Consider the following 24513-nt stretch of genomic DNA (forward strand, 5'->3'; position numbering starts at 1 on the left):
TACACGTACTGTAGTTGCATGCTGGCGGTGTCGCATGCCAAAAATAGCAGATATACAAGCTTAAAATGCATCGCGATGGAAAGCATTATGAGCTTGCAGATTGCTATTTTCGGCACGCGACACCGGTGCAAAGCTGAAAATAAGTCAGGCTTTAGATAGCTGCAATGTCACACATGCTGTACAGGCATTAGTAGGCGTAAGAATGGAAACTGGCTTCTAATGTGCCTATATGTAACGGAGATCAGCCCAGTTTAGAAGCAGCTCTCTCCTCAAATGAACACAACCACCCTAAACACGAGTCATTGTGTGTACCTGCAGCATCGAATAATCTTGGTACATAGAAATTTATTTATTGGAGATTCTGACTTTCAATTGTACATACATTTAGTTTTGATTGTATTGTTCCACTTTTTGCTTTGGCAATGTAAACGTATGTTTTTCTCATGCCAATTAAAGCTAATTGAACTGAACTGAACTGAACTGAACTGAACTGAACTGAACTGAACTGAACTGAACTGAACTGAACTGAACTGAACTGAACTGAACTGAACTGAACTGAATTGTGTGTCAGATGCTGAGGTGGAGGTGGAGGGTGTTCCCGTGGCCCCTCTGGACATGCTCTGTCACGATGCCAACAAGGACTATGTGGTGGTGACGTGGAAGCAGCCAGCGGTGGAGGGCAGCAGCGCCATCCTGGGATACTTCATCGACAGGTCCGTCCGTCAGCCCTTCTATTTCAGTCATTCTCAATAACCTTTTAATATGCATTATTATTAGGCCATGGACCCCCAGGTGATACACTTTATATATCTGGGACCCTACACTGTGGGTCTGGGGTCTCTACACTTTAAAATCATCTGTGTTAATTTAACTCTGAGAGTATACAAATGGTCCATTTCGGAGATCGACTGTGAATACCAGTATTCTGAAGGGCGAGGTTGCGTGCACGCATCCGCCTGGGTGACGGCAGACTGCTGGACGAGCGCTGGCGCTTTGGCATGGGGGGGTCAGATCAACAAATGGAATGGATACTGTACTGGCCATTTATGGAGCGTGTCTTAAGTGTACAGGGTTTGATGAGGTCAGATCAACATATGGAATGTCAGAACAGGAAGGACGGGTGGGGTAGGATCAACATGGAATGACAAAACAGCTCAGTTCCATATATGGAGATCTAAGTGTTTGAGGTTTGAGGTCAGAGGTTGCTGGCCGGCTCCATATATGCAGATCTAGGTGATGATCCAGTCTTCTCCATGTATGGTTATCCAGGGTTAGATGAGGTCAGTGTCGTGATCTTCATATATGGAAATGGCCATATATGGTGGCGTCAGTGGCGCGACGTCACGAGCCATGACCATATTTGGAGGCGTGATGTCACGAGGCGTGACCATATATGGAGGCGTGATGTCACGAAACGTGACCATATATGAAGGTGTGATGTCACCATATTTGGAGGCGTGACCATATATGGAGGCGTGGGGTTGCTAACTGACGGACGGGATTTATCTTCCACACTGTGCAAGACACCATTACTTTTTACCTACGTTACTTTTAACGTTTGGGGAGGTGTATTATTTTCCCTTACATTTCTGTGGAGGAGGCAATGAAAATAAGACCAATAGGACCTTCAATTACTACTCATTTATTATACTTTTTAACATCCTGAAGGTACTACACCCTTTACCACAGTCTATACCAGGGGTGGGCAACTTTGACGATGGAGAGGGCCACTATATTATCCACACTCACTCCAGAGGGGCCACAGTGCATGTTACTGTCGTAGCAAAAATATTTTTACTATATTTGAATTGAAAACCTGAATTCTTTTTTTTTTTGCCATTTTTTAATTGGAATGCTGAAAAGTAACCTTTTTAATGAATTTCAAATGCATTTAGTTATAGTTATGTTAACTTTATGAACTGTTAACATAACTACATTGGACACAAAAAGACAATAACATTTTAATAATAGTCATTAAGTACTAGTCATTTAATACTAGTCATGAAGTAATTAAAGCGAGTTTGGAATTGTAACAGCTGAAATTATTAATACTATATCAGTATTCTGATATTAACATGCGGGCCGCATTAAGTGAAGGTGGGGGCCGCATGTGGCCCCCGGGCCACCATTTGCCCACCCCTGGTCTATACAGTACAAGCCCTGGATCTGCCTGACATGGTCAGGACTAGAGTTTAAACATTCACTAGAGTTTGGAACATGTAAATCACCTGAAAATCATAGCAAAAGAAGGCTACATTGTTGTCATTACGTATAATGTTTTCTATTACGACCAGGAAACTAAATGTACTCTTATGTGCTTATTGTGTTGGCAGGTGTGAGGTGGGCACCCACCACTGGGCCCAGTGCAACGACAACCCCATCAAGTATGCCCGTTTCCCCGTCACGGGCCTGGTGGAGGGGCGCACGTACATCTTCAGGGTGCGGGCCCTGAACAGCACGGGCGTCAGTCGGGCCTCCCGCGTCTCTGACCCCGTGGTGGCCTTGGACCCCTCCGACAGAGCCCGCCAAAGGGGTGAGAGACAGCAACGCCATCTCCAGTGTTAACTGAGCCGCAAAGCCAGTGGTGGATTAAACTACTTGACATTCGTTACTCACTTAAAAGTACCAATACTGCAATATAGAAGTACTCGAAGTTACGTTAAGTTAAAAAGTCCAGAATTCAGAGTGTTGTTGAGTAAATGTACACAAGTATTGGCATCAAAATGTACTTAAAATACCAAAAGTAAAAGTATTCATTATGCAGAAGTTCACGTTTTCAAATGTAGAAAATCGTATTTTCAAATGGTCAAAATGGTACATGTATGTAGCTGATGTGGTTAATGTATGTTTTGTAATAATAATCAAAATCTACAAAGCAACTAGTAACTAAAGTTTTAAAAATTAATGTAGTGGAGTAAAAGTACAATATTTGGATCCGAGCTGTAGTGGAGTAGAAGTAAGAAGTATTGTAAATTGGAAGTAAAAAGTGCAAAAACCTCAAACTTAAGTACTTGTAAGTAAACGTACGTATACTTCAAGTGGCCGTAGTGCTACATTGAGGTCGTCTGCTGCCTATATATAATATAACCTGCCTCAAATCTACTTGTTTTCTTTTCTTCTTCTCCCCAATTTTGCCACAGCCGGCCCCTCTGCTCCTTGGACCGGCATGATCAAATTCACAGAGGAGGATCCCATCGGTATGGAAGCCGCCTTTCACACAAATAATAATCAGACAAATAGATTGAACATGAGTCATGATCCCGTCTTCGTCTTGACATTTTGCACTTCGGTGGTTCGACGTGTGGCAATTCTTCTGGTGGCATTTCACTTACCGAAAGGCTTTTATTGGAGCTTGATGGGGGCCATGCATGGATGCCCTGTAGACCAGGGTTTCCCAAAGTGGGGTCCGGGGACCCCCAGGGGTCCTTGAGGAAGTTCCAGGGGATCTCCAGCTAAATGATAGTTTGGAACCAAATGGACCCTTATGGGTCTGTAACTCTGAGAGCGTACAAATGGAACCAAATGGACCCTAACAGGTCCATTTGGTTCCATTTGTACGCTCTCAGAGTTAAATTAACATTGATTTTACAATATAAATTGGGGTCTCCGAGATAGAAATGCCATTAAATGGCGGTCCGTAGACTAATGCATGTCAAACTGGGGGTCCTTGAAATTTAACGGGTTGAGAATCACAGCTAGAGCCGTAAAAATCTTCTCTTATGGAGGTCCCTGGCATATATTTTCAAATGGGGGGTCCACAGGCTGATAAGTGTCAATTTGGGGGTCCTTGACATGAAATAGTTTGTAGACAGTCTCTGTTTCTGCATGTCATGATGTGAACTATTTACAATTTAGGCATTTAGCAGACGCTCTTAATCCAGAGTGATTTACATTAAGCAAGAACAAAAAGCATGGGAATACATCATATAGTTCCATCATATAGTTCCATTATATAGTGAACCAGGGACGTGCAGAGAGTGTTAGAGAGACAGTGGCTGAAATTCCCTAAAAGGGCACTTATGGACAAAAATAAGCGAAAGTAGCGAATCTACAAGCTCACAACGCGTGGCACTGCGACAACGTTGAGAGCTTGTAGATCAGCTATTTTTGGGGCGTGACCCCCGCACTCTCTATCACCTGGAGATGTGGCGTACGACATGGATTATTATTATTTATTTTTTTGGCTTTCGCCTTTATTTTATATTTTTTATGGAGGGACAGACAGTAGGCTGACAGGAAATGGGCAGAGAGATGGGGGAAGACATGCAGTAAAGGCCGTCGGGATCGGGAGTCGAACCCGCGGCACACTGCCAGACTGGATTACCAGCCAAGGTGCCTGGACCGCTGAGCCATGGCCCAGGCCTCAACATGGATTTCTATACAAATTATTTCAACGCAATATGCGTTCAAGTTCAGGAGAGTTCGGGGGAAAAAAGCAATTCTCCTGAATGTTGCCTTCAGGCATGGAAAGGAGAGGAGGGCATTTGCATTTTTCTCACCATAGTAAATGCTGCATTCATGGTCTGGAGAGGGCAGTTGTTTTACAGGCGGCTAAAAGGGCAGAGGCTGATGTGAACTTCTCACTCCTCCAATGATGTTATGTTCTTGTTCTTGTCTTTTCTTTTTTTCCTTTTTTTTTAAAAAACAAACTAAAGGTGTCGTTGCTTCAACATTAATCATATTTCAGCATGCACATAGTAGTAGTTCAGGAACAGTCATTCTCCAGTGATAATAGGCTAAGTCCAGTTACAGTATTAACTTATATTCAGGAATGTCTCATATTATTTTCAAAGTTGTAAATGATTCCTCAATTTTTCAATTTTTCAATTCACAAAATTACAACGTTTACTCAGCCCCTCCTTTTCCACAAATAGACGAGTCAGAGAATAATAAAATAAGAATGTTACATTTACATTTTACTCCATGTGACCCCCCCCCCCCCCCCCCCCCCCCTCCCCCAGTTGGCGAGGTGCCAGGAGAACCCTCTGACGTGGTGGTTACCGAGGCCACTAAGAGCTATGTGGTGCTTGGCTGGAAGCCTCCGGCCCAGAGAGGTCACGAAGGGGTCATGTATTACATTGAGAAGGTGAGAATGTCGTCAGACTGAATCTCCTCGGGTTACTTCTTGTGTAAAGTGATTTCTGCCTATAGTTTATTAGCCATTTATTTCCCAAATGGTACAACACATTAGGTTATTATTTGTACAGTACCCCGACTCAATGAATAATGTTAAACCAATTTTGGGCGGGAACCCCTTTCGGTGTTTTAAACATTATGTTATAATTTAGCTATTGAAAAATTTAGCTATTGAAAAAAAAGCGCGACGCGTTGTGAGCTTGTGGATCTGATATTTTCAGCATGCAACCAAGTGTAAAATGACTCATACTGGATCTCTTGTCCACTAGTCCCTTCCTAACATTTTAGTCTAGTTTTTATTTGTTGACGAAATTGTCAGTATATTTAGTCTTAGTTTTAGTCATCATAGCTTAGTTGTCATTTAGTTTCCATTTAGTTTTCCTCAGTGAATTTTTTTTTTTGTCTTAGTTTTAAGTCGACCAAAACCACACTGCTCTGTTCCTCCCATAGAGCGTGGCAGCGAGTGACGTCTGGCAGAGGGTGAACACGGGCATGCCCGTCAAGTCGCCGCGCTTCGCCCTGTTCGACCTGGTGGAGGGCCACGTGTACAACTTCCGCGTGCGCTGCTGTAACTCGGCGGGCGTGGGCGAGCCCTCGGCGCCCACCGGCGACACCACCGTCGCAGACAAACTGGGTGAGCTGCCAGCATGGGACAAACTGTTGATGTGGTGATTATGACGCAGACAAACTGGGTGAGCTGTCTGGGACAAACTGTTGATGTGACTGACGGTCATGTCGGCGACACAGGCTTCGTCGTTGACACAAGTCATGGCATGTGGACAAAATCTTATCCAACGACAAGTTTGGGGCCTGAGAGGCTAAATCTCTTCAAATGGTGGTCCGTCCGTGGCTCAAATGCAGATTATACAACAGGTCGTTTCGAGGAAGCAATCTGATTGGTTGAAACAGCCATCTAGCCGTGCTTCAAACCAGCATCATAGAACGGCTAATCAAAACAAAGAATTCAGCTGCTCTGTTCTCCCAGAGCGCAGTAAACTCAGTGGCTAGGCTAGCTAGATCCTTGGGACATTTGTGGTCGTAGTGACTACATCTGTCATTACAAAAATATGTTTTTTCAGCAATTGTCTTAGTTTAAGGGTAACTGTAACACTTCTGCGTTGCTGCGAGTTCTTGCAGCATCGCAGGCGTGCATTAATGACGTTAAACCACCCCCTCTCATGTAATATTGCTTAAAGAGGGAGTGCCACAATTTGTGTATCTTTCTTTCTTTCTTTCTTTCTTTCTTTCTTTCTTTCTTTCTTTCTTTCTTTCTTTCTTTCTTTCTTTCTTTCTTTCTGTCTGTCTGTCTGTCTGTCTGTCTGTCTGTCTGTCTGTCTGTCTGTCTGTGCTTTCTCTCCAGTCATTAGTGTCTCACATCTCTTCCTCTAGTCTATATAACTGTTCTTCAAACAAACTTCAAGGAACAAAACAACATAATAGATTCCTTTCTTTCTTTCCTTCTTTCTTTCTCTCTCAGACCTGCCGTCCGCCCCAGGCAGTATAGTGGTGTCGAGGAACACAGGCACGTCCGTGGTGGTCTCCTGGGGAGCCTCTAAGGACGTCAAGCATCTGGCTGGCTATTACATCGAATGCAGCGTGGTGGGCACTGACGTGTGGGTGCCCTGCAACAACAACCCTGTCACAAAGACCAGGTAACTTTCATATTATATAATAGAATATCATATAGTCCTGTCCAACGATGACATTTTTTAATGATTAATCACATGATTAATTAATCACGCGACTAATCGCATAATAATCACATACTATACTTTATTTGCTCAAACTTGAATGACGAACTGAAATGTGTTGTGTGTAGCAGGATGCCTCCAAATGTATTATTTATTATTATACTATACTTTTATAAAATAATAAGACTTCTTTGTTCCTTGTGGGTATTGTACATACAACCGAAAATGCTAAATTATGTAATTGTATTTCATGAAAATGTGGATGGAATGCTGTGAGATAGTCTGCCCTCTGGTGGCAAAAAGAACAATCACACGCTGACTCTAAAAGTGCAGAAGCTCTTGACATGGATTGATTGATTGAAAATTGTATTAACAGTTTGTAGAATGGGTACAGTTCAAAGAAAGTACAGGTCAATACAAGATCCGCCAAGAGGATAAAACCAGAAAAAAGCACTAAGGCGTGTTTACATCAGGGTCCTCCATTTTCAATTCATCAGAACATTTAAAGACATACAGATATACACTTCTATGCCAAAAAAAAGGGAAATCATCACAAAGCTTGTTTTGTCTGGCCTGTGTTCAGGTTCGTGTGCCATGGCCTGAGCAACGGGGTGAACTACGTGTTCAAGGTGAAGGCTGTCAACTCTGCGGGATACAGCCAGAGCTGCCCTGCTTCTGATGCTGTGGTCGTGTTGGCTGCCATCGGTGAGTGTCGTCGTAAACCATTGACTTTTGTATTCATTTTTTTTAGCTGCTGTTCACTGTGTCTTTACTAGCATTTAAGGCCATACTCCCTCCTCCCTCCTATAGCCACGCACCTCTCTACCAATTCCTAGCTGCTTCAAATTCATACAGATTCTATAAAATGTTTCAACAAAAGAAAAAGTTAGTTAGTTAGTGGTTAAGGATCCCCAAAATTATATGTATTTGGCCGCCGACCCGCATCTCAAAAGTATTTTGTACCAGGGATTGGTGGGATCATTCTGACAGAAAGACCTGTGGAGCGGCTCAGTACATCAGCAGGTTTGCTCTGTTGCATATACTGAGAACTGACTTCCTCCATATTGGTGTACTACTCCTCGCATGCCCCTTCTCAAAACATGTTTTTGCCATTTTTCATCCACAAGCATTGTCACTACGTGTATTAATATCATTTGCAGGTATTCAGGCTGATTGTATTATTATTTTAATTGGTTTCTAGATCCTATTCCTTGCCTCTATTATGTCACTGAACCCCCAGAATGCCACTGTCACATTTATAGATGTTATATCTGACGCAGTGGACTGATACTCTTATAGATGTTGTATCTGACGCAGTGGACTGATACTCTTATAGATGTTGTATCTGACGCAGTGGACTGATACTCTTATAGATGTTGTATCCGACACAGTGGACTGATACTCTTTATAGATGTTGTATCTGACGCAGTGGACTGATACTCTTATAGATGTTGTATCTGACGCAGTGGACTGATACTCTTATAGATGTTGTATCTGACGCAGTGGACTGATACTCTTATAGATGTTGTATCTGACGCAGTGGACTGATACTCTTATAGATGTTGTATCTGACGCAGTGGACTGATACTCTTATAGATATTGTATCTGACACAGTGGACTGATACTCTTATAGATGTTGTATCTGATGCAGTGGACTGATACTCTTATAGATGTTGTATCTGACGCAGTGGACTGATACTCTTCGCATGTGCCTGACCGACTACTCATCACTAACACATGTATATTATGTGGATTTTGTCTTTTTTTTGTTTGTTTATTTTCATGTAAAATGCTACATGATATGTTAGCATTAGGCATGTAACGATTTATACCGTAAATCGATTAATATCAATTCAAACTGATGACAATTAGTACATAGCGATTTGAGGGCGGGTAAAGAAGAGAGAATACAGAAAACACAGGATCTTTGTAAGATAATTGATTACAAAAAATAGTTTTCAGTAATTTGTTATTGTATTTAAATATTGAAAAGAGAAAAGAAAATACTGGATTTGTGTAAGAAAAAAATTATGTTTTTGGTCATTTGTCTGGAATATAAATGATTGGAATCGTATGGTGAGTTTAGTGAATCGCCACATGCCTAATTGGCATTCCTTAGTTAATGCATTGCATCTGCTTTGTATAGTTACACAATTGTGGTCTAACTGTTTATTTCTTAGCTGGAGTTTGAGTTTTTTTTATTTATTTTTTGCCATTTGATAACTCTTCAGGGTTGCCTGCCCTGCCTGTTGGTGCACGCATGGCCGCCTCGGTGAAACATTGTGTGCCTAAATTGCACACGACGCTGAACAACAATGCATGAACAACCTAACCAGCGTCACATCTGGTCTCTGGGAGTTGCTGACTTAGAGCAAAGGTTATCCCGCTTGGCCGCTTCTAGTCTAAACTGTGAGTACAGTACTTTCGATAACTGTACAAATGTTTGTGTGCACAAACAAAGCGCTGTACCTTTTGTTCCAGTGGTGTACATCCAGTGGTGTACAGCGCTTAAGTACATTTACTTAGGCGCTGTACTTGATTGAGTACAGTTTTGTACTTTACTTGAGTATTTCCAATTTCCAATACTTTGACTCCACTACATTTCGGAACCAAATATTGTATACAGTATACTTTTAGGGCTATATCTTGCGCCACCCCTTGAAGGGAAAACCACCCATTTTCAACATTTTACTATGTCATTAATATACCTTAGAGCTGCTGTGTGGAAATAATAAAAAGTCCCCCCATTCTATGTTTCCTAGAACTGTAAGTATGAAAAAAATCTTTTTTCAGACCTCTAGTTCTAGGAAACACAGAATCGGGGGGACTTTTTATTATTTCCACACAACAGCTCTAAGGTCTATTGATGACATAGTAAAATGTTGAAAATGAGTGGAATGCCCCTTTAACCCTTATCCCTAAACTAATTTGCAATTTTTTACTATTTTAAAAAACCTTTTAAAATAGTTCAAATAGCCGATCTACAAGCTCACAATGTCTCGATGTAGATCGGCTAGTTGAACTATTTTAAAATGTTTTTCAAAACAGTAAAAAATGGCAAATATGTTTAGGGATAAGGGATAAGGGTGGTGCAAGATGGAGCCCTTACTCCGCTACATTTATTTGAAAACTTCAGTTTCTAATTACCGGTACTTTGTAGATTTTGATTATTATCACAAAACATACATGAAACACTTCAGCCCTATATACATTTAGTCTATTTGAAAATAGCCGATCTACAAGCTCTGCTATTTTCTAAAGATTATTATATACATTTGAAAACTTTAAATGGGACATTCTGCACAATTAGTACTTTTATTTTTTGATGACTTTAAGACGTACATTCTGACACTAAAATACAGGTTGAATTCCTGACTTTTACTTAAGTATTTCTGCATTGCAGTATTGATACTTATACGTAAGTAAAACATTTGAGTACTTCATTTTTCCACCACTGTCAGAATGTGGGAAATGCAGCTGCAGCAGTGTAACAGTAGCCCGGGTAAACCCCTCCCCCCTCGCCAGATTTTCATTCTGCCAGAATGAAATGTTGTCCAGCAGGGGGAGTGGTTTTACCAGGCTAGTGTATCAGTGTGTGAACCATTAAGATTCTGCACACGGTGGGGCTAAGTGGTGACTCATCCCCAATGCTTACTCATCCACGTCCAAACAAGATTACATCAAACTGAATCAAATCACAGATCAGGGAACTGTGAAGCCTGATATTAGGATGAACACAATGCTTTAATTGAAAATGAATACTTCGAGTAATGACTTTTACATCCTCAGCCGCAGTTAATACCGCTTTAGCTGTTCCTCTAGTCTAGTCTACACCAGGACCATGCAAACTTTGAACTATTCTGAACTATTCTAACTACTGTGTATTTAATGTAAATCGCTCTGGATTAAGAGCGTCTGCTAAATGCCTAAATTGTAAATTGTATGTTCTGTTTTGAATCTGCCTAGTAAACCCGGAGCAATTAATCAAAAAATATATCAAAGCCCATATTTTAAAGAAGAGAGAAGTTTTTATTTATTATATTTGGAATCCAAATGAACAAATTGTAATACATTAATCGATTAGTGTGATTAACCAATTAACCCTGTATTATACTTAATTGTACAATGGTGGCATGCAAAAATAATGAAAATAGCCAATATACAAGCTCTATGCGACGTGTTGTGAGCTTGCAGATCTGCTATCATTCATTAATCGTAATCGAGACAAAAGTTTGAAATAAAACATAAACAACATTCACCAAGACAATACAAAATCATGAGGTCCCCACTGTATACAGAACCATCCTAGCGGCTCGCAGTTTGTTTAATGCCGCGATGGCTGAGGGATCAAAACTCCTACAAAAACGGCCTTTTTCCATGGCAAGGTTCTGTATCTTTGTCCAGATGGCACGATGAGGTTAAAAAAGTGATACAGAGGATGTTCAGTGTCATTTGATATTGAAAGTGCTGCCCGTGTGATGGCCTTATCGTTCATTTCAGAAAGTGTGATAAGCCCTACACTACAGCCTAGAAACACCATGCTAAACGTATTGAGTGTGAGTGTCACTGTTCTGGAGCTGACTGTAACCTTCCTGACCTCTGACCTTTGACACAGCCCGCCCTGGCTGTCCCACCGGCGTCAAGCTGCTGGAGGCTGCCAACGACTACATGGTGCTGAGCTGGGATCCACCCGCTGACAACGGAGGAGCCGACATCAGAGGCTTCTTTGTGGACTACAGGACGGTGAAGGGACAAGTGACCGGACAGTGGCATCAGTCTCACGAGAAGGCCCTCACTACCGCCTCCTTCAAAGTACGTTTAAGCAATATTACACAAGAGAGGGTTTGCTTTACTTCTGCGCTGCTTACGGAACTCGCCTATCGGCTCGTTCCTGCAGGCGTGCCATTAATGACGATAAAGCACGACCCTCGAGTGAAATATTGCGATTAGACAACAGTTACCCTTAAAAAAACACGTCAACTCAATTTCATTATAACTAATAGATATTCTCAAAAAAAAATCATATTGTTTTAATGACAGATGCAGCCACTACTAGACCAAAAGTTTTCCAAGAAACTCGCTAGCGTAGCAAGATATGGATCACGTTCCCGATCACGTTTTCTTGCTCCCGATCCAATTCCGATCTCTTGATTTCTGATCGCGTGATTGGATCGGCACAACCCTAATAATAATAGTTATTTTTAATATTTTGCCATGTCTAAATGTGTTATTAATGGATGCTGTTTCTATGTGTGTTGGGCTTTCTCCCCCTACCAGGCTGAGAACCTGAAGGAGAACGTGTTCTACCATTTCCGGGTGCGTGCGATGAACATGGCAGGTGTGAGTGTGGCCTCCCTGCACAGCGCCGCACTGGAGTGCAAGGAATGGACCATCACTGTGCCAGGTATTGCCAACCAAACTGGTTCCCAAACCTTTTTAGCTCGAGATCCAAACGTTTGCCCGCCGTGACCCAAACTATAGTGAAAATAGCCGATCTACGAGCTCACAACGCGGCGCGAAGCCGCGTTTTCATTGATTTTTGTTTTTAATTAAAGAAAATCTTAGCTTTTTAAGGGCCCATAAAAATGTGTCTGTGACCCACAAATGGGTCCCGATCGACCCACTGTTTGGGAAACAGTGTTCTACAGCACTATCACTATATGACTTTATTCACCAAAGATACCGATGCAGTAGATGTACAGGAAACTGTTGTGGTTGTGGTGGAGCAGGCAGATATATATGTGACCAGATTTGACTGAGAGCTTGCCATCGCGAAAATTCCAGCTTTTCACCAGAGGAGAAAACCTTTTTTTTTTTTTAAATGAGTTAATAGCACAGGCAGACTCTTCACATACTAGAGCATGAAATAAGTGTCAGAGCTGAAATCGAAATAAATGCTTAAACATGTAGCTAGGTGTAATGTTAGAGACCACAGAAGTGAACCTTTCAAGCCTGTTTTCTCAACTCGCTGTTTTCTGCAAGACATTACTCTATAAGCCATATCTCCAAAACTGGTGGGTCAAACTGAACAACCAATATGTCAATTTGAAGCTATCACATGACATGAAAAAACGAAAATTCAAAAAAATCCAATGTCAGTCCCTCAGTCAAATTTGGTCACATATATATTTGTACTTATCACACTGTACAGTACACGGTACAAGGACAACAGGATCTTACAGTATGTACAGAAAGGAAGAAATAAGAAAGGACGTACAGTACTGTAATATGACGGACAGCACATCACACATCATATTACTTGTTGTAAATATACAACGTCTTGAGATTTAGGTTAGAGATCTGGCAGGTCTGCAAATAAAACATCTTTACAAGAACAGGCAAATAAATGCTAGTTCTAAACAGTCACGTCGAATCATTGGTAGAATGGTAGACAGCAGCTATTTGTTTTCATATTCCCTGAATGTAATTCCAAAAATCCTGCCGTCTTTGGGATTAAGTGTAAAGCTTTGTCTGCCAGAAGAAGCCCGGCACAGTAAAGCCTGAGTTATTCCACTCGCATCCGGATGCTCTACAAGCTCTGCTATTTTCACAACTATAAATCAGACATAAACAGTCTGGTATTATCTTTTGTCGCACGCACGCACGCACGCACGCACGCACGCACGCACGCACGCACGCACGCACGCACGCACGCACGCACGCACGCACGCACGCACGCACGCACGCACGCACGCACGCACGCACGCACGCACACACACACACACACACACACACACACACACTCACACTCCACCTCTCTCTTTCTCTCTCTCTCTCTCTCTCTCTCTCTTTTCACAATTCAATTTAATTCAAAGGGCTTTATTGGCATGAGAAAACATACGTTTACATTGCCAAAGCAAAACTAAAAGTGGAACAGTACAATCAAAACAAAATGTATGTACAATTGAAAGTCAGAATTCTCCAATAAATACATTTCTGTGTACCGAGATCACTCGATGCAGATAGTGCAGGAAGATTAATAGTCTCTAGGGTGGTTGTGTTCCAGTTGATATCCTTCTCCTATCACAGCAGCTCACGAATCTTGCTGCTGTGTTTGCACATTATTGTACCTCGCCCAGTAGATATGGGAGTTATTTTGTCATAGTCATGTTTTCAAACTCTCCGTGGGTGATTGTAATCTGAAGTATGTGTCTCTGATGTCTTGGTACAGTTGACAGACGGTTAGGAAGTGTAGCTCAGTTTCCACTTCATTTTGTGTGCGGTCTCCTTCACTCTCCCTTTATTTCATCATCGTGTCCTCAGGCGTTCCTGTCGGTCTCCATGCCCTGGAGGTGCGTGACACGTCTCTGGTGATGCTGTGGGAACCGCCCGCGTTCCACGGTCGCACGCCTGTCAACGGATACTACCTTGACCTCAAGGAGGTCTCGGCCTGTGAGGTCTACGGATGGAAGGCTGTCCACGAGAAGGCTGTGAAAGTAAAATATCTGAAGGTAAATCAGCCGGGACAACGCTCCGCACGTATGAAACTCTTCTCCCTTCTGGCTCCAAAAACTATGGAATGAACTTCCCATTGCAATCAGAACTGCAGACTCACTCCCGATCTTCCACCGTAGTCTGAAAATTCACCTCTTCAGACTCCATCTTAACCCGTAGCACTTGCCGTAGCACTTGCACTAGCCTTGACGACCTTATAGGCGTATGCAAAGGCTTAATTTATGTAATTTAGATTTAGCATTTTATGATTTATGATTTTCTACTGTTAGACAGATGCTACAGTAGGTTCTTAGCTTCCCTATGATTCTTGATGACTATTTCTTTATGTATTTGTTGTATTACCATGTGTTGTTTTTCGCTCTGGATTAAGAGCGTCTGCTAAAAGCATAAATTGTAAATTGTAAGGTGAGGGAGGAGTTGATTGACACGCTACAAGAGCTACACTGCGAGATGATCTGCAAGCTCACAATATGCAATGTGCTATGTTTTTGAAGATCTGTTATTTTTTGGGGGGGGATAAAAAATGAACAATCGGTAGTTACAAAGTTTTTTTGTGTAGGTATCTAAAACGTCTGCACATAGACATTAGACTTCATAGCTGTGGTATTATGGTTATTTTACCGTGCCTATCAAGCAATCAGATTGCATGACGTAATATAGAATACAGATAATAAAGATAGAAATTCAAATGGCATGTTATGTACACTTCTTTCTTCTTCTTTGTGATGATTCAGGTGACTGGACTGACTGCTGGTACTTCCTACGTGTTCCGCCTGCGCGCTCAGAACCTCGCTGGAGTGGGTCATCCTTCTGCAGTCTTGGGTCCCATCCTGGCCCAGACGGGCCCTGGTAAGTGGAAGACTCTATGCACACTTGGAAAGAACTTGGGCCACTTCCCTACTTCCTTCACAGGTGTTATCGCTGATACTAATGAAGGCTCTGTTCCATTCTGGTCAAACAGAGTCAGGGTGCTGCTATTGTGCATGTTGGCTCACTGGAAACTCTGCTACACCAGTGGGTCTCAGAGGCCCCTTTTCCACCGGTTGGTTCCCAATGGGAACCGGTTCAGTTCATTTTGGTTTTTAGTCCATGAGCCAGAGCTCCAAAATTGGAACGTTAATTATGAATTGAGTGGGCAAAACCATACCTATATATTAGATTGTTATCACCATGAAACTTCCCCAATTGAGTACTTACACGAAGACAATGATTTATTGTGTTACAAATTTTACATTTTTAAATCTGCAAATGAGGCATTATGTAGGAAAATATGCAAAATAATCGAAAATATGAAAAAGCTACTATTGTGGAAGGGTTATCATGTATTTATTTACTTGTATTGATCCTATAAACAATTTAATATAAGTCTAGTTTGCCCACAAATTTTGGAGCTCTGGCTCATGGACAAAACCAAAAAGAACTGAACCGGTTCCCATTGGGAACCAACCGGTGGAAAGGGGGTCAAAGTGTCCTTGAGTGGGTTCCAAATGGCCCTGTGCGGGTGTGTAACTCTGAGAGTGTACAAATGGAAGTGTACATTATTTTGTACACTCTCAGAGTTATGGGGGTCCTTGAAATTAAAACGTTTGAGAACCACTGCACACTAAATGGAACAGAGCCTTAATTAGTACCATCGGTAACACCGAAGTATAGGGAAGTGGCCCGGAAGTAGGACGAGTTGTTCTGTGTGCATATAGCCCATTGTTGTGACACACACACACACACACACACACACACACACACACACACACACACACACACACACACACACACACACACACACACACACACACACACACACACACACACACACACACTCTCTCTCTCTCTCTCTCTCACACACACACTCTCTCTCTCTCTCTCTCTCTCTCTCTCTCTCTCACACGCGCACACACACACACACTCACGCAGTATGACACACTTACACTGTATCCACATGCAAGCACACTCTTCTACAGTAGCTATATGTTATTCTCCCTTCCACAGACACCCACGAGATAGTCGTGGATGTGGACGACGACGGCGTTATCTCCATGATCTTCCAGTGCTCTAAGATGGCGGAGGGCTCTGAGTTTGTCTGGTCCAAAAACTACAAGGATATCACTGACTCTCGCCTCACTATTGTCAGTGAGAAGGGCAAGTGCGTACAGCTCTGCGTGCATGCTTGTGTGTGCAGCCATCCGTGTGCATGTGTCTCTTTGTGCGCGCCCCGAGAAATCCTCTCCATGCTGTGATTGTATATAGCCCATTATATACGCGTGACATTTTGTCTTCAATGCCACCTTGACGAATGCACTTTAGAACTTTCCTACGGTTTTGGAACCTTCGAAATATGTGCTCCTAATTGTCACACCACCCCACCTGCCACAGTCATTCATATTCTCCTAAATCAATTAAGGAAAACCCTGTGTGCTTTTTAAACCTGGCGTCCCTATTTTCCAAATTGCTCCACCTCAGAAATACGTCTCCCAGGGGGGTCTAGCGCATTGTCACAGAGACAGACTCCCGCATTCTCGGCTGACACCGACAATAAGCCTCGCCGACCTACAGCACTTACTTACTTACAAATGTCTTGAGCTGAGCATGTTGATCGTCTATTTTCACTATTTATCATACAATAAACTATATAGCCTAGGGCATAAAAAGGTGGGGTATAAAAAGATAACATCCCGTTGTCCTCGTGCCTCTCCAGAACCAGAGCCATCTTCAACGATCCCTCTCTGGAGGATCTGGGCATCTTCTCCTGTGTGGCCACCAACACAGACGGCATCTCCTCCAGCTACACCCTCACCGAGAAGGGTGAGTCACACACCATTGATTGAACAGTTTGCATAATTACAGTACATTTCAAGCACAAACTCAATACAAAGATTGTTAACTGTGAGTGGACGACCCAATTAAGCATTACACTTGTTTACAAGAGGGTCCACCATGTTCAATTCATCAAAACATTTAGAGACGTACAAATAGACACTTCTATATAGTCAAAGAACAGAACAGGAATTCATCATAGAGGTAAAAAGGATACTATATCAGTGTTGTTTTTGGCAGCAAGTTTTGATTTTAGTTTTAGTCATAGTCTCTTGAATAGTTTTCATTTCAGTTTTCATTTTTCACCAGTTTTCACCTGGAATGTTTTAGTGTTTGTCTAGTTTTAGTCGCCTATATATCATAAGATTTTAGTCGACTTTAATCTACAGTTGATTTAGTCGACTAAAATGTTTTAGCGGGCCTTGATGCCGTCGTATTGATTTTACAATTGCTGAAAATAGCAGATCTACAAGCTCACAACGCGTCGCAGCGCCACACGTTGTGTGCTTGTAGATCTGCTATTTTCAGCATGCAACAAAGTGTAAAATGACTTGTCTTTTATTTATACTGGCTCTCTTGTCCACTAGTCCCTTCCTAACATATTAGTCTAGTTTGTATTTGTTGACGAAATTGTCAGTATATTTAGTCTTAGTTTTAGTCACCATAGCTTAGTTTTCATTTAGTTTCCATTTAGTTTTCGACAGTGAAAAAAGGTAGTCGACGAACATTTTTTGTTTTAGTTTTAGTCGACGAAAACAACACCACTCCTCTCCCTAACCCCAATACCCTAGTCTCGCGTTGTGTTGCCTCTCGCAATTTCCAACGGGAGTTGTTCACTTCTGTTTCGTCTTTACAGTCGCGCAGATTTATCCTAATATGAATCAAAATCATCTAAGCATATATAGCATGCTGCTTAGCAGAAATGTAAATGAACAAATAACCTCTAAAGATATTTTTTTATATATTTTCGTGAACGGAAATGGCAGCTTCCGTAGTCGGATTTCGGGAGGTGTAGTTCCAGACTCTATATAGCAGATTGTGGACTAGTTGTCTGGCTACGCAAGACTACTAATACCCTAATGCTCACCGAGGAGGATGAGTCAAACACCGCTCCTATATCGGATGACGTTCCGCTCGCTCACTCTTTTAATTTGTTTGCACCCGAAGAGGCGTGTGCCGGGGTGCCAAAGGTGTGATCTATCTCCTCCTCTGTAATCAACTTTCAACAGCTGCGTTAAATTGATTCCCGCCTATGTACGTACCTAAGGGGATAACGTGCCCAGAAAGTCGTGAAGGCGAGACGCAGCGTTGCGGTCAGATTACTCGCGGATACAAGATTGGCGATGAATGATGGAGCTCTTGGCCTTGACAGCGGTCGGAAATCACAGCCATAGTAGTGGTGCTGTTCCAGGGCAACGAGAGGAGAGTGTATTGAGTGTTAAGGCTTGATTGATCACTACAAGATTACAACATGTAGAAGTGCCGTGCGACGCGTTTACCAGTAAAATCACATTGAGACCAAAGTCTCTTTTACAAGTGCGCACTGGCCAAGAGAAGAGGCAAATAAATGTTACACAGCTCTGCCAGTAACAACAAATACAGGACATGACAAGACAAACATATGACATCCGTAATACCAAAAACCTACTACCAGGGAGACTCAGAGAGAGTCTAAATAGCTAACCACTAAACCAAGTACAGACTAAAAGAGACTAATAAGAACAATACATTAAGAAACTACTAAGCTAATATAAAACTAAGAACACCGCAAATTGCTACTCATCAAAGCAGGAGCAATGGCTGGAGAGTATGCCAGAGGCAAGCCTCTTAAAAGTCACTAGGGGGATCAAGGAAGCCAATTTTAATCTGGTCTGTAGATCGTTCCAAGCCCAGGGCCCAAAAAACTCTCAGGCATAAGGCGGAGCGCTTTGAGGTGTGATGGATGGAGGAGGTTTTTAGAGATTGTGTAATTCTTGCATTTTGTTTTTTTGCTGTGTGTCAGATCTCAACCGCTTCCTGGACATCAGCCACAGCAACAAGTTCCCCGGTGAATATCCCAATTTATCACTTTTTTTTTGTGATTTTTGGTTTTCAAAGCATGCTATATTGTAGTTTTAAGAATTTGTATATTTTTTTTTATATATATATATATATATATATTTTTTTTTTTTACACATATATTTTTGGTTTTCAAAGCATGCTATATTGTAGTTTTAAGAATTTGTATTATTTTTTATTTATTTATTTTTTACACATATATTTTTGGTTTTCAAAGCATGCTATATTGTAGTTTTAAGAATTTGTATAATTAAATTTTATGTTAAAATAGAAGCTAAAAAACATAAATGTTTGTTGCAACTGTAAGCACTAAATACAGTATGTACCATTTCTGTATACTATTAGCACACATACAGTAATAATATGCCACGATGTATTGTTTTATTGAGGGCTTTCCTTTATTAAGCTCCTATACTCTCACTCTCCAGTTATTCCCTTCAAGACAGTGATGGCCATGGACCTGCTGGAGAAAGGTCGCGTGCGTTTCTGGAGCCAGGTGGAGAAGTTCACCGCTGCCCTCCAAGTGGAGTATGTGTTCAACGACGTCATCGTTTCTCAGGGAGATGTAAGTGACTCGATGCGTGGCCAATGAAACTCAACTAGGGCCCATTAAAGACCTGAGACCAGATTCTACAACACATCTTCTAAATGCTAAAATCCTGACAGTTTTCTGACAAACCCTATGTTTCTATATCAGTGGTTCTCAAACTATTTCATGTCAAGGACCCCGAAAACTATGTATTCGGCCGCCGACCCCCATCTGAAAATATGAATATTTTTCAACAGGTAAAGTTTAAAATAATGGTTCAAATGGTTAAAAGCTACTGTAAGGTGACCACAGATGCGTTCCAGGTCTTGATGGGCTAGAGGTCTCTTATCAAACAGTAGAACTCTAGTAAATCACACTGCCTTTTACTCCAGTTTATAATAGAGCTATTATGACCAAAGGACACCTTTTAGCCTGATGGGGTTTGTTTGTGCTGATTCGTTTCATCTTCAGAAATACACGATGCATTTCGACAAGACCACCGGCATCATCGAGATGTACATGGACTCTCTGGAGGTCACCGACGAGGGAACTTTCACCTTTAACCTGGTGGATGGCAAGGCCAAGGGTACAACTAGCCTGGTACAGATCGGAGATGGTGAGTGTCTCCATATACACAGTGTCCCCATATACACAGTGTCCCCATATACACAGTGTCCCCATAGTGTCCCCATATACACCAATACACAGCTATTACCTGGAGATGGTGAGTGTCCCCATATACACAGTGTCCCCATAGTGTCCCCATATACACCAATACACAGCTATTACCTGACTTGTCCATATACACAGCTATTACCTGGAGATGGTGAGTGTCCCCATATACACACAGCTATTACCTGACTTGTCCATATACACAGCTATGTGCTTAAATGTGCTATATAAAAGAAATGCATTATCATTACCTGACTTGTCCATATACTGTGCTCCTTTTCAAAATAGTCTAGTGGAGTAGTCTGGCTGGAAGCCCTGAAGTAGACATCACTCAACTTACGATATGATTCGAATCACGATAATAGGTTCACGATATGATTTTTTTATGTTTTTATGTTTTTCTTAAATTACAGATTATTTATTTATTATGATTTCTCTTACACAGATCCAGTATTTTCTTCTTTTTTCATTTGCAATACTGTTTGTTTTTAATACTGTAGTAAATTGAAACCTTTTTTTCTTCGTCATTTCTCTTCCACAAATCTCAAATCCTGTTCTTTAACAGTACTCTTAAGGTCCCTGCACACTGGCTGCGTTTTTCGGATTTTTAGTGGCGTTTTTCCGTCGGTTTTCCGAAAAACGCGCCCAGTGTGCAACCACCTTTACCCTCTTTTCAGTCCTGAGGTAGATAAACCAACTCACTGTATTCTCCTCTTTTCAATACTGTGGATCGATTTTATTAAATCGATTTAAATTGTCACCAGTTTATATCGACATATATCAACATGCCTTCCCTGAAGTAGTTGACATTAGTTTTCCAACAAAAACAAGTGGATTTGTTTAGTAAATCTTGCACAGAGCTTTCCACATCCTTCTCACCAATGCTCTGTCTGGTATATCACATCCACTGCAGTTACAACACGTGTCCTCGTAGGGGCAGTAGAAGACAACGTTTCCTCACCATGTCTTTTTAGAGGCTTCTGAAAGAGCTTGTCTTGTGTTTGATGCACTGCGCCTGTTAATTTCTAATGAGAATTGGCCCAGAAACAGAGATTGAAGAAATAGTGACGTAATTGCGGAGCATATTCTTTGTTGTTGTATGTGGAAGAGGTGTTGCTTTCTGTTTGATGTTGATGTTGTTAATATTGTTGTTTTTGTTGTTGTTGTCCAGAGTTTAGAGAGCTTCAGAAGAAATCTGAATTTGAGAGGGCAGAATGGGTCAGAAGACAAGGTACAGTACAAGATAATCAATCTAGAACAGTGGTTTTCAACCCTTTTTCTATCAAGGTCCATTATTTATTCGGCATTTGAGCCACGGACCCAAAACTAAAGAATGTTTTTTTTTTATCATTGGATACAATTTTGTCCACAATTCCATCCATGCTGTATTGATGTTGTTACCATTAAGAGAGATAACAGGCAAACGTTGATCAAAAATAACAATTCTTCTACATTCTCTCTAAATGTGTAGATTTCTTGTAAATTCTTTAGTAATGCAGATGTTTAACAATAAGTTAACTCTTGAGAGCGTACTACGTCTTTACGCTCTCAAGAGTTAAAGACCTATAAGGGTCCATCATTTGGTTACCAACTCTCCATAATTTAGCTGGGGACCACCTGGGGACCAACTCAAGGACCACTGGTGGTCCCCGGACCACTGGTTGAAAACCACTGATCTAGAAGAAGACATACATAATTTACAAACACATGTTCTAGTTTTAATACACCCATACTTAACTATATTACTATAACGTCCTATGCTGGCCATCCCATTAGGTCCTCACTTCGTGGAGTATCTTGGATTCACTGTTACTCCAGAGTGTGATGTGCTGCTGAAATGCACGGTAAGAAAAGTGTAATCAGTGGTTCTCAAATCTTTTTATGTCATGGATATGTACCGTATTTGAAATATGTAGAATCCAAAGGGAAGCACGCACGCCTCAAAAACATTCTACAGGGGCTGAACGTTTCTCGGCCCTTGGGTCTTCGTCAGGTATGATACCTATAGCTGACGAAGAAGACCCACAAACGTCGAAACGTATTTCAGCTCTGCAAATAAAGTGCCTGGGAGCTCAAGATCAGTGTGCGGAGTGCCTTTCTTTTCCGTGGATAAATGTATTTAGCCGTGGACCCCGAACTGAAATATGTAGTGCCAAGGACCCCCATACAGGATTTTTGTTATTAAAATGTTTAAATTATTGCAAAGTTTAAAAAGATTGCTGATCTACAAGCTCACATGGGCTATTTTCAAATAGCCAATGTTGCACAGTATATAGTTAAAGTGGTTTAAAGGGATTTTGATGCTATAATATCAAATTTACCTGTGGACCCCATGTAATCCCCTCAAGGACCCCTGAGGGGGGGGGGGGGGGGGGGTACCCGGGCCCCCACTTTGAGAACCTCTGCTCTATGGATTGCTGTTGACGTTGTTGTTGTTGTTGTATGTATCAGGTCACTGACATACAGCATGGTAACAATGGGACTGACCTCACATTTTCTCCTCTATAATGTCACTCTCCTCCGCAGATAGGAAATGTCAAGCCAGAGACCGAGATCCGCTGGTTCAGAGACACCATTGAGATTGAGGAGGGCGACGACGACGCCAAGAAGATTGAGAGACAAGACGGAGTGTTGACCTTTAATATTGGAAAGGTCAGGCCTGTTTGGTTTGAAAAGCTTACACTGTGGCGTAGTTGTTAACTCATGAGTAGAAAAGCTTCATGCTTCGCTACACTACTAATGCTATCTATATTAGAGCTGCGGTATCTAATATTATTAGACGCTATGCGGCTTACTCCCCTCTCTGGCACATGGACGAATGATGAAACGTGATGTTAAAAGATATTCTCTAATGATGTTGAAAACAACAAGTTTAGATATTTGGATCACACTATTACTAAACACGGGTGAAATTCACCCTAACACCTAACCTGCCTGTAGAAAAAAAAAACAGGGATGTGGGCAGGGAAACAAACCTACCTTCTATGATGTCACTGAGCATCATGAAGGTACTGAAAGACCCGCCCACCTCAGACTGTCAACAACATGATGAAAATTACAAAAATATAATTGTCCGGGTGAAACTCACCCGTGTTTAATGTTCTAGGGTTAAGAAAAGTCATGTGTTATTATTTTCATATAATTTGCTTATTTTGATGATGAATATTACGATATGACTATTAGGTCATATTCTTCAGCATTTATGCCCATATTTTCCCCAAATATGCAGTTCCTTCGTGTGTTGAATGATAATTGACTGTTAGAATATTGTTTGTGTGACATCAATCTAAATGATCTCCACTAATATGCTGTGCCGACGTGTGCCGTACATATTGCACATGTGAGGAATTAATTGCCCGTTGATTATGGAGAATATAACACAGATTTGATCTGCCAATCCAGTGACGTTTGATTGATGTCTCACACTACTCAATATATCTAAATGACAATGAGAGGGTTGAGGAGAGTGCATGAGCTCAGGAGTGGTGGCCTGCTGCGAATACAAGAACGCTCGCCCCCCCAAAACACGCTCGCCCCGGGTCAAATCCGGCGACCTCGGAACGGTCGCCACCAGGTGCTCCCAAACGCAGAGATTAAAATAGGGTGCATTTTGCATCCCAAAACGCAGTTTATAGTTAAGGGACGCACTACATGACTACAACAACGACCTCTGCATCCACGGGATGCACTACTGTACTGTTTTTTATTCTAGTTTATTTTGCTAGCTTTAGTTATAATAATCATTTCTTCTTCTGTTTTCTACATGAATATAACCACATTATAACCATATAAAATGAAATGGGAGTTAGATGCTGCAATTTGTAAAAATGGAAAAATATGACTCCTAACGTCGTTGAAGTGGGACTCATAAAATGTCCCTGGGACTCATCTAAAAGACCATTCCTGCATCCCGGGAATCATTACATTGAAACCTTATTTACATCACTGCGTAACCTCAGTGTGTTTTGGGGGCGAGCCTTCTGGTTACCCCTGCTGCTTTCCACTCCTGTGGGCAACGCTGGCAATAACTGGTTCATCTGTCTCTACAGTGTGTTATTAAGCAAGAGAAAGAGACAGAAAGGAAAAAGAAACCTGCGGAGGACGTTCCCGAGCCAGCACGACCCAAAGTCTGAACATAAATACTATGCGCCTCTATTCTCA

The 24513-nt window shown here is 41.6% G+C and overlaps 1 protein-coding gene across 3 annotated transcripts in view; it reads left to right on the plus strand.

Moving 5' to 3' along the window:
- The window catches only part of myom1a (myomesin 1a (skelemin)), a 45192-nt gene that overhangs the window by 15341 nt on the left and 5338 nt on the right, over positions 1 to 24513 (plus strand). For 2 of the 3 annotated variants that reach the window (XM_079501115.1, XM_079501114.1), the window contains 20 exons: positions 572 to 713; positions 2334 to 2533; positions 3141 to 3197; positions 4962 to 5086; positions 5587 to 5770; positions 6614 to 6788; positions 7411 to 7532; positions 11443 to 11639; positions 12105 to 12231; positions 14091 to 14278; positions 15017 to 15131; positions 16269 to 16422; positions 16975 to 17081; positions 19096 to 19140; positions 19580 to 19716; positions 20152 to 20296; positions 21524 to 21583; positions 22129 to 22196; positions 22879 to 23004; positions 24402 to 24479. In XM_079501115.1, coding sequence (XP_079357241.1) covers positions 572 to 713; positions 2334 to 2533; positions 3141 to 3197; positions 4962 to 5086; positions 5587 to 5770; positions 6614 to 6788; positions 7411 to 7532; positions 11443 to 11639; positions 12105 to 12231; positions 14091 to 14278; positions 15017 to 15131; positions 16269 to 16422; positions 16975 to 17081; positions 19096 to 19140; positions 19580 to 19716; positions 20152 to 20296; positions 21524 to 21583; positions 22129 to 22196; positions 22879 to 23004; positions 24402 to 24479 — 2552 coding nt within the window. The remainder of the gene's footprint in view (positions 1 to 571; positions 714 to 2333; positions 2534 to 3140; positions 3198 to 4961; positions 5087 to 5586; positions 5771 to 6613; positions 6789 to 7410; positions 7533 to 11442; positions 11640 to 12104; positions 12232 to 14090; positions 14279 to 15016; positions 15132 to 16268; positions 16423 to 16974; positions 17082 to 19095; positions 19141 to 19579; positions 19717 to 20151; positions 20297 to 21523; positions 21584 to 22128; positions 22197 to 22878; positions 23005 to 24401; positions 24480 to 24513) is intronic. The other variant, XM_079501116.1, reaches the window with a different exon arrangement.

Source organism: Electrona antarctica (assembly GCF_951216825.1).
Source record: "Electrona antarctica genome assembly, chromosome: 1".
NCBI lineage: Eukaryota > Metazoa > Chordata > Actinopteri > Myctophiformes > Myctophidae > Electrona > Electrona antarctica.